The sequence below is a fragment of the Pecten maximus genome, chromosome 8 (genome assembly GCF_902652985.1).
Source record: "Pecten maximus chromosome 8, xPecMax1.1, whole genome shotgun sequence".
Taxonomy (NCBI): Eukaryota; Metazoa; Mollusca; class Bivalvia; order Pectinida; family Pectinidae; genus Pecten; species Pecten maximus.
The window spans coordinates 37,545,574-37,557,470 of NC_047022.1; the positions used below are offsets into that span (position 1 = coordinate 37,545,574).

At 40.3% G+C, this 11,897-nt stretch overlaps 1 protein-coding gene and 1 long non-coding RNA gene across 2 annotated transcripts; one reads left to right on the forward strand and one right to left on the reverse strand.

Moving 5' to 3' along the window:
• The first annotated feature begins 510 nt into the window (after positions 1-510).
• LOC117333413 lies at positions 511-3,111 on the forward strand. Its single transcript, XR_004533893.1, has 2 exons — positions 511-1,261; positions 2,321-3,111. It is a non-coding gene; the product is annotated as an uncharacterized LOC117333413 (long non-coding RNA).
• A 1,227-nt stretch (positions 3,112-4,338) lies between these two features.
• LOC117332379 (sex peptide receptor-like) lies at positions 4,339-11,538 on the reverse strand. Its single transcript, XM_033891265.1, has 2 exons — positions 11,377-11,538; positions 4,339-5,860 (listed from the first exon to the last, which is right to left on the reverse strand). Exon 2 carries the CDS (start codon positions 5,854-5,856, stop codon positions 4,408-4,410), a length of 1,449 nt encoding a protein of 482 aa, XP_033747156.1. The 5' UTR covers positions 5,857-5,860; positions 11,377-11,538; the 3' UTR covers positions 4,339-4,407.
• Between the last annotated feature and the right edge of the window lie 359 nt (positions 11,539-11,897).

An 11,897-nucleotide genomic window follows, 5' to 3' on the forward strand; every position in this document is an offset into this window, starting at 1 on the left:
CTGATGTACTGTATCACCATGTCATCAAACCTGTGTACAATCATTAATACAACTATGTGTGTGTGATAGAGTTACTGACGTACTGTATCACTGTGTCATCAAACCTGTGTCACTAATACAACTAGGTGTGTGTGATAGTGTTACTGACGTACTGTATCACTGTGTCATCAAACCTGTGTCATTAATACAACTATGTGTGTGTGATAGAGTTACTGACGTACTGTATCACCGTGTCATCAAACCTGTGTCATTAATACAACTATGTGTGTGTGATAGAGTTACTGACGTACTGTATCACCATGTCATCAAACCTGTGTACAGTCATTAATACAACTATGTGTGTGTGATAGAGTTACTGACGTACTGTATCACTGTGTCATCAAACCTGTGTCATTAATACAGCTATATGTGTGTGATAGAGTTACTGACGTACTGTATCACTGTGTCATCAAACCTGTGTACAATCATTAATACAACTATGTGTGTGATAGAGTTACTGACGTACTGTATCACCGTGTCATCACACCTGTGTCATTAATACAACTATGTGTGTGTGATAGAGTTACTGATGTACTGTATCACCATGTCATCAAACCTGTGTACAGTCATTAATACAACTATGTGTGTGTGATAGAGTTACTGACGTACTGTATCACTGTGTCATCAAACTGTGTCATTAATACAACTAGGTGTGTGTGATAGAGTTACTGATGTACTGTATCACCATGTCATCAAACCTGTGTACAGTCATTAATACAACTATGTGTGTGTGATAGAGTTACTGACGTACTGTATCACCATGTCATCAAACCTGTGTCATTAATACAACTATGTGTGTGTGATAGAGTTACTGACGTACTGTATCACTGTGTCATCAAACCTGTGTACAGTCATTAATACAACTATGTGTGTGTGATAGAGTTACTGACGTACTGTATCACCGTGTCATCAAACCTGTGTCATTAATACAACTATGTGTGTGTGATAGAGTTACTGACGTACTGTATCACTGTGTCATCAAACCTGTGTACAGTCATTAATACAACTATGTGTGTGTGATAGAGTTACTGATGTACTGTATCACCGTGTCATCAAACCTGTGTCATTAATACAACTATGTGTGTGTGATAGAGTTACTGACGTACTGTATCACCGTGTCATCAAACCTGTGTCATTAATACAACTATGTGTGTGTGATAGAGTTACTGACGTACTGTATCACCATGTCATCAAACCTGTGTACAGTCATTAATACAACTATGTGTGTGTGATAGAGTTACTGACGTACTGTATCACCATGTCATCAAACCTGTGTCATTAATACAACTATGTGTGTGTGATAGAGTTACTGACGTACTGTATCACTGTGTCATCAAACCTGTGTCATTAATACAACTATATGTGTGTGATAGAGTTACTGACATACTGTATCACTGTGTCATCAAACCTGTGTACAGTCATTAATACAACTATGTGTGTGTGATAGAGTTACTGACGTACTGTATCACCGTGTCATCAAACCTGTGTCATTAATACAACTATGTGTGTGTGATAGAGTTACTGACGTACTATATCACCGTGTCATCAAACCTGTGTCATTAATACAACTATGTGTGTGTGTGATAGAGTTACTGATGTACTGTATCACCATGTCATCAAACCTGTGTACAATCATTAATACAACTATGTGTGTGTGATAGAGTTACTGACGTACTGTATCACTGTGTCATCAAACCTGTGTCACTAATACAACTAGGTGTGTGTGATAGTGTTACTGACGTACTGTATCACTGTGTCATCAAACCTGTGTCATTAATACAACTATGTGTGTGTGATAGAGTTACTGACGTACTGTATCACCGTGTCATCAAACCTGTGTCATTAATACAACTATGTGTGTGTGATAGAGTTACTGACGTACTGTATCACCATGTCATCAAACCTGTGTACAGTCATTAATACAACTATGTGTGTGTGATAGAGTTACTGACGTACTGTATCACTGTGTCATCAAACCTGTGTCATTAATACAGCTATATGTGTGTGATAGAGTTACTGACGTACTGTATCACTGTGTCATCAAACCTGTGTACAATCATTAATACAACTATGTGTGTGATAGAGTTACTGACGTACTGTATCACCGTGTCATCACACCTGTGTCATTAATACAACTATGTGTGTGTGATAGAGTTACTGATGTACTGTATCACCATGTCATCAAACCTGTGTACAGTCATTAATACAACTATGTGTGTGTGATAGAGTTACTGACGTACTGTATCACTGTGTCATCAAACTGTGTCATTAATACAACTAGGTGTGTGTGATAGAGTTACTGATGTACTGTATCACCATGTCATCAAACCTGTGTACAGTCATTAATACAACTATGTGTGTGTGATAGAGTTACTGACGTACTGTATCACCATGTCATCAAACCTGTGTCATTAATACAACTATGTGTGTGTGATAGAGTTACTGACGTACTGTATCACTGTGTCATCAAACCTGTGTACAGTCATTAATACAACTATGTGTGTGTGATAGAGTTACTGATGTACTGTATCACCGTGTCATCAAACCTGTGTCATTAATACAACTATGTGTGTGTGATAGAGTTACTGACGTACTGTATCACTGTGTCATCAAACCTGTGTACAGTCATTAATACAACTATGTGTGTGTGATAGAGTTACTGACGTACTGTATCACCGTGTCATCAAACCTGTGTCATTAATACAACTATGTGTGTGTGATAGAGTTACTGACGTACTGTATCACCGTGTCATCAAACCTGTGTCATTAATACAACTATGTGTGTGTGATAGAGTTACTGACGTACTGTATCACCATGTCATCAAACCTGTGTACAGTCATTAATACAACTATGTGTGTGTGATAGAGTTACTGACGTACTGTATCACCATGTCATCAAACCTGTGTCATTAATACAACTATGTGTGTGTGATAGAGTTACTGACGTACTGTATCACCGTGTCATCAAACCTGTGTACAGTCATTAATACAACTATGTGGGTCTTCCACAGCATTCACATGTAGTAGACAACCCACATCATCGTAACATTTAAATAAATGAAGTTATGATAATTGTTGGTTTATAGTCTTTTTTACTCGAATGACCGTGAAGAAGCGTTTAACTATGTCCTATCGTCCGTCCCCCATTCAGTCTTTGCTCTGTTTTACAGCTATCAAAGATTATACTGAGAGATCTGACAGATTTGTTATAGACACTCCTCAAAGTGGAGTTCGATACGGATGGTTGAACTAATTGATCATTATATTTCTCTAGACGTTGTTTTTATTGTGGTTTTTCTATATACCATCGGCTTCCTAACATCGTGGTCATACAATGATGAAAACAATGTCCCCGAATGAAGGAGCCACCCAAAATCCCTTTTTAAGTGTAATCACACTGAAAAGCTAATGGCCCTTACCACCAAGATGAACGTCAAGAAGATTGTGACAATTACATTTGGTTCGGGCTGGACAACAGACTTGGCGTACTCGCCACAAGGACAAACGAGAAATGTTACCAATGAAGATTTCAGGAAACAAAACGATTCGTTAGAATTAAGCGATTTTATGGTTCCACGTGATCCAATGGGCTAAATAGATTACTAACATTAATTTTTTTTAAAGTATTGGTCTCCGAAGGCATAACTTAAATTATCTTCACTTTGACGACGCCGAACACTGTCAAAAATACGAAAGCATTAGGAAACAAAAAGGTTCGTTATAACGTAGACAGATTTCAAATGCCTGATGACTTCAAATGCTCACAATTGATTGTTGATTTGAGTAAAGTTGTATAAAAATGTTAGGATAACTTGTTCCGGCAATAGCATACTCCCAACCACATACAGGAGCATTACAAGTCAACGGGATTAGACGCGTGAGCGTCCTACTGTAGCTACATGACTGTCATGCAAGATGGACAGCGCGTGCAATGGTCTGTCACAAACTGTATACTGAAGAAGGGCATAGCACATTTTAATGATAACAATACCATACACCATACTGTGCTTAAACATCTGTCGTGGAGAAACGTCTGCTACTTTTCGTGTGTAACGAAAATACATGCATAGAATATATATATATAACTGATAACCGACAAAAGAAGACGCTACATTTTGCACTAACGCTTTCATTGTATTAGATCTTCAGGTACATAGTAACAATACACAAGGTGTGACGTCAGTTATCAGTATATTTTACTTGCATCTCGTCAACTTCAACATTTATATATATATGTGTGTGTGTGTGTGTGTGTGTGAACACCGAAAATATCAACACATAAAAAATGAAAACGAAAAATGTCTTTGTGCATATGACACGTCGGATTCGGTATAACTTTCAACACGGGGGCATTTTAGCAATATGATGTTATAAGTATGATGACATTTGATGCATTGAACCATTTCTAGTATGTCGTTGGCTATTGTTTATACCCTCGTTTGTGGTGGCGCCACCATCTTGTAGGTCACCACATGTGGTACCATTCTGTGTCTCTGTATATAGAAGGAATGTAGTCTTTACAGTATTGCCATCATGCCTAACGTTTTGTGATAGTGTATGTGCCTGTGTGTCATTCACGACATCCGATGTGTGATCTGGATCCCTGGAGGTCGATGGCATGTCCCCGTTCTCTGAAGTCAGTGAAACAATAGAGATATTGGAAGTTTTAGAATGTATAATTTCTTTGTCTTTTTGATTCCTAGAAAATGGAATCATGTGTTTCAAGTATGTTCTGAATTCGCTAGAACAAACACAATATATGACGAAGTTTGAGATAAACGTTAAAATGACCAGGATGTACATGAAGGACAGCGTCGTCTCGAGGTCTTGGCGGCAGATAATGTTAACATGGAACACCATTGATATTGTGTACAAAGCCACTAAAATAGACCCCGGTACTTCAAACACTAGGAAGATCCCGATCACCCAGCTAATCATAACGGTGAGTTTGGCCTCCCTGTGATGCTGGTGTGCTGTTGCGTTTTTGACTTGAAGTAGGTAGCATCTCGCTCTGGTCGCCTTTCGTAACTGTCGGATCATAATGGCGCCAAATACTATAAGTAGTATACAAGGAATGATCTTGAACCCCAGAAGCCATACGATTACATGCGGAAAGTATGCCATCGCGACGTCATTATTCACCGGTTCCACAGAGCATGCAGCAAAGGTGGTATTATCCTTCAGAGGCATGTCCACTTTCTTCTGTCCAACCATGAAGGAGTTAACTATTTCTGGCACAATGCAAATTACAAAGCACCCAATCACGGTAACAAATGTCCTCCGAGTCGTACACCAGCGCCCTACCTGTAGTGGGTAGGTGATGCTGAGACAGCGCTGGAACGCCAGGGTGACGGTCAGTAGGTTAGCGGTGCTGTGGCATACTGTGGGGGATATCTCCGTTAAGAAGTACCATGTAGAACACAAGTTGTATGGTAAATAAGACACGATTCCTAGGAAGCCAAATACGTACACGTAGGCAAGCCCCGGTAGGACGAGTGTTAGCATATCAAAGAGACATATCGCCCCTATAATGAGGTGCGTCACGTTCCGAGTCATCATGCGTTTCTTGGCGAATATATACAACAATATGCTGTTCAGCACAACAATAACTAGAGCCACCAAAGGCCAAGCATAACCGTAGATATAGATCTCGAAGTGGTACCGGAATATTTTTTCGAAGTTTACAATGAACACGTCCCTGTCGATGCCATCAATCGTTAGTCTGTGGTTGGCTTGATGTGAAGTGGAACTTTTCTCCATTCCAAACTTGACAGTCATGTTAGACACCAAACAGTTCTCCACCATGAGGTTGGTCATATTCCTGGAATCGCATAAATGTATTATATAATTAACATCGTCAATATATGCATAGTAGAATATCTTATGACTGTATTATAACGACACGCAAGTTTCTTTGAAAATTCAGTTCCTAAAAGTTATGAAATTTGAATAAATTACGTATTGATTTCTGTGGAAATGACATGGAAAGATATCGTATAATCAAATCTGGAAATGAGCATATCCCGATACAGAACCCGCCATATGTCGTTAAACCGGAAAACAACTACGTATGACGGAGTGGAACCACATGTGGCTCGTCCTTTATTTTAATCAGTTGCTGGAACTTGTTAAAAACCGGATTGTATGACAGTTAATTCAAATTTAGCTGTAAAAATTTATTGAAGCGTTAGGAATCTTGGCTAAATAGCGCATTAAGAAATTCCTTACACTTCGAATAGACTATATCACAACCACCGTGGGATTTCATTTCATTTTTTTGAGGGATGATTGATATGTTGTGTGCCTCGTATTGAAGGAGGTACTCAAGGATGTTCTTTTTAAGTCCTACTATTCTCTGACTATATAGGGCCGTGTACCCAAGGACTGGTCTCATTTGGTTAATTTAAACAAGACAAGCGGCTTTTGCAAAATGGACAAAATCGGTGAAAGAGCACTGATCCAATATTTGCATAAAAAAGTTTAACACCTAAGGATATTTATAATGATATGGTAGCAACACTAGGGAAAGACGTCCCTTCATATGCTACAGTGAAAAGGTGGGTGGCGGAGTTTCAGCGCGGCCGACAGAGCCTTGAGGACGACCCCCGTCATGGAAAGCCTGTCAATGTTGCAATCCCAGAAATGGTCAATAAAGTTCATGATATTGTCATGACTGACAGACGAGTCACAGAAAGATATATAGCCAGTAGAGTTGGCATTTCACAGGAAAGAGTACATTCCATTCTGGATCTGGCATTGAGAAAGCGTTCGGCCCGATGGGTACCAAGACTTCAGGCATTTGATCAGAAGCACACCAGGCGCACATTATCGCGCGCTAATCTTAACCTTTTCGAGGAAGATCCTGCCAACTTTCTTCTGAGATTTGTCACTATGGATGAAACATGGGCTCATCATTTTACCCCAGAGGCCAAACAACAATCGAAACAATGGAAGCACCCTCGCTCTCCCCCGCCAAAGAAGACAAAGAATGTTCCATCAGCTGGGAAGGTTATGGCCTCGGTTTTCTAGGATTCAGATGGTATTCTGCAGATAGTTTATTTCCAAAAGGAACAAACAATCAATGGCACATACTATGCTTTCTTTTCTGAGGCAAGTCTGATGATGACGTCATACATGCATTGGATTACTTTATGGACAGCCAAGAAAATGAGTTCTATAAAAGTGGCATTGAGGCCCTTGAACACCGCTGGCAAACGTGTATAGATACTGAAGGGGATTATGTTGAAAAATAATACAATATGTCCGGCAAAATTCAAATTCTTCAACATGAGGCTAAGGACATATCAATCAGCCCTCGTATATCTCTACCACCGTGATTCGAAACGCTGAGTGATTAATTCCATATGAGTACATGATAATGATATAAGGGAATAAAAAGTCCCTTTGTCAGGTCCCTTTGTTAGGTCCCTTTGTTAGGTCCCTTTGTTAGGTCCCTTTTGTCAGGTCCCTTTGTCAGGTCCCTTTGCCAGGTCCCTTTGTCAGGTCCCTTTGTACAAACATCCAAGACGCCATAATATCCGTGTACGCCATAATATCCGTGTACACCATGACATCCGTGTACACTATGATATCCGTGTGCACTATGATATCCATGTACACCATGACATCCGTGTACACTATGATATCCGTGTACACTATGATATCCATGTACACTATGATATCCGTGTACATTATGATATCCGTGTACACCATGATATCCGTGTACACCATGATATCCGTGTACACTATGATATCCGTGTACACTATGATATCCATGTACACCATGATATCCGTGTACACTATGATATCCATGTACACCATGATATCCGTGTACACTATGATATCCATGTACACCATGATATCCGTGTACACCATGATATCCGTGTACACCATGATATCCGTGTACACCATGATATCCGTGTACACCATGATATCCGTACACCATGAAATCCGTGTACATTATGATATCCGTGTACACCATGATATCCAAGCACACTATGATATCCGAGTACACCATGATATCCGTGTACACCATGATATCCAAGTACACTATGATATCCGAGTACACCATGATATCCGTGTACACCATGATATCCGTGTACACCATGATATCCGTGTACACCATGATATCCGTGTTCACCATGATATCCGAGTACACCATGATATCCGTGTACACCATGATATCCGTGTACACCATGATATCCGTGTTCACCATGATATCCGAGTACACCATGATATCCGTGTACACCATGATATCCGTGTACACCATGATATCCGTGTTCACCATGATATCCGTGTACACCATGATATCTGTGTTCACCATGATATCCGTGTACACCATGATATCCGTGTACACCATGATATCCATGTACACCATGATATCCATGTACACCATGACATCAATGTAAACCATGATATCCGTGTACACCATGATATCCGTGTACACCATGATATCCATGTACACCATGATATCCGTGTACACCATGATATCCATGTACACCATGATATCCATGTACACCATGATATCCGTGTACACCATGATATCCGTGTACACCATGATATCCATGTACACCATGATATCCATGTACACCATGATATCCGTGTACACCATGATATCCGTGTACACCATGATATCCGTGTTCACCATGATATCCGAGTACACCATGATATCCGTGTACACCATGATATCCGTGTACACCATGATATCCGTGTTCACCATGATATCCGAGTACACCATGATATCCGTGTACACCATGATATCCGTGTACACCATGATATCCGTGTACACCATGATATCCGTGTTCACCATGATATCCGTGTACACCATGATATCCGTGTACACCATGATATCCGTGTACACCATGATATCCGTGTACACCATGATATCCATGTACACCATGATATCCATGTACACCATGACATCAATGTAAACCATGATATCCGTGTACACCATGATATCCGTGTACACCATGATATCCGTGTACACCATGATATCAATGTACACCATGATATCCGTGTACACCATGATATCCGTGTTCACCATGATATCCGAGTACACCATGATATCCGTGTACACCATGATATCCGTGTACACCATGATATCCGTGTTCACCATGATATCCGAGTACACCATGATATCCGTGTACACCATGATATCCGTGTACACCATGATATCCGTGTACACCATGATATCCGTGTTCACCATGATATCCGTGTACACCATGATATCTGTGTTCACCATGATATCCGTGTACACCATGATATCCGTGTACACCATGATATCCATGTACACCATGATATCCATGTACACCATGACATCAATGTAAACCATGATATCCGTGTACACCATGATATCCGTGTACACCATGATATCAATGTACACCATGATATCCGTGTACACCATGATATCCATGTACACCATGATATCCATGTACACCATGATATCCGTGTACACCATGATATCCGTGTACACCATGATATCCGTGTACACCATGATATCCATGTACACCATGATATCCATGTACACCATGATATCCGTGTACACCATGATATCCGTGTACACCATGATATCCGTGTACACCATGATATCCGTGTTCACCATGATATCCGTGTTCACCATGATATCCGTGTACACCATGATATCCATGTACACCATGACATCCGTGTACACCATGATATCCAGTGTACACCATGATATCCATGTACACCATGATATCCGTGTACACCATGATATCCGTGTACACCATGATATCCGTGTACACCATGATATCCATGTACACCATGATATCCGTGTACACCATGATATCCGTGTACACCATGATATCCATGTACATCATGATATCCGTGTACACCATGATATCCGTGTACACCATGATATCCATGTACACCATGATATCCGTGTACACTATGATATCCGTGTACACCATGATATCCGTGTACACCATGATATCCGTGTACACCATGATATCCGTGTACACCATGACATCCATGTAACCATGATATCCGTGTACACCATGACATCCATGTAACCATGATATCCGTGTACACCATGATAACCGAGTACACTATGATATCCGTGTACACCATGATATCCATGTACACCATGACATCCATGTAACCATGATATCCGTGTACACCATTATATCCGTGTACACTATGATATCCGTGTACACCATGATATCCGTGTACACCATGACATCCGTGTACACCATGATATCCGTGTACACTATGATATCCGTGTACACCATGATATCCGTGTACACCATGATGTCCGTGTACACTATGATATCCGTGTACACCATGATATCCGTGTACACCATGACATCCGTGTACACCATGATGTCACTGTACACCATGATATCCATAACACTATGATATCCGTGCACCATGATATCCGTGTTCACCATGATATCCGTGTTCACCATGATATCCGTGTACATCATGATATCCGTGTACACCATGATATCCGTCTCCACACTGATATCCGTGTTCACCATGATATCCGTGTACACCATGATATCCGTGTACACCATGATATCCGTGTACACCATGATATCCGTGTACACCATGATGTCCGTGTACACCATGATATCCGTGTACACCATGATATCCGTGTACACCATGACATCCGTGTACACCATGATGTCACTGTACACCATGATATCCGTGTACACCATGATATCCATTACACTATGATATCCGTGTACACCATGATATCCGTGTATATCATGATATCCGTGTACACCATGATATCCGAGTACACCATGATATCCGTGTACACCATGATATCCGTGTACACCATGATATCCGTGTACACCATGATATCCGTGTACACCATGACATCCGTGTACACCATGATATCCGTGTACACCATGATGTCACTGTACACCATGATATCCTTGTACTGTAAGACATCCATGTGCATCATGATATTCGTGTACACAAATCCGATGCAAAAATACTTTTTCAACGCATTGCTGAAAAAATGGTGACCATTGGAAAGAGCGAGAAATAAAAACGTGAACAGTAAGATACAACATGGCTGATGAATATAATGAAAATTACACAGATAAACCGATTATATTGTCATCTATGTGGTCCCTAGTCGATAGAAATATCTCCTTAATTTATCAAACCTTAAGTTTATATAACAGATAGGCTAAACTTTAAACAGATTTCTCCTGCTACCTTATACTATACAAGATAAAGGTATTTTATTGACAACAAACATATGGTTAGAAAAATGAGAAACTTGACTTTTACCAAACCGATGTCTCCATAACATTATTGTATTTGATGCCAAACTCTGGATCTTTATTGCTGACGATAATTACTAACCCAGTTCTTTGAATGACCCTGCGTCTTGTCGGGTAACTCTGGATCAGCCGGAAACTGCATTCTGGTATCTAAACTTCAATAAACTTGTCTTGTACGTACCTATATGTACTGGTGTCCGTGTCGGAGACAACAAACAAACAATACGTCAGGTGTTTAGCCCACTTGTCATCTATCTGTATACACCTTCACTGGCTGGTGGTCAGTTTGGTATGCTGGACGTACCTGTGATTTATCATCGTACGAACTCTGGCACACTAAAATAAATCAGAGTGGCACCGCTATATAGCGTATACATGTATAGCTTTGTTGATATGGCATAACGCATTAGCCTGGCGAATGATGATGGTGACGATATATCAATTGTAGCTTAATATTTAACCTCTTTCAATTAGTGAAGGTATACTGTATCGACTGTGACGCTGACCCTTGGGCATTTAATTAACCGATCAGACAAGCACCTGCTGTGCGAGTTAGAGCGACATAACATGTACATCAATCAAGTAATAACGGTACCGCTAGCG

Excerpts from the sequence above, each read along its gene's own strand:
- LOC117332379 (XM_033891265.1), bottom strand. The coding sequence starts at position 5,856 with ATGACCAACCTCATGGTGGAGAACTGTTTGGTGTCTAACATGACTGTC.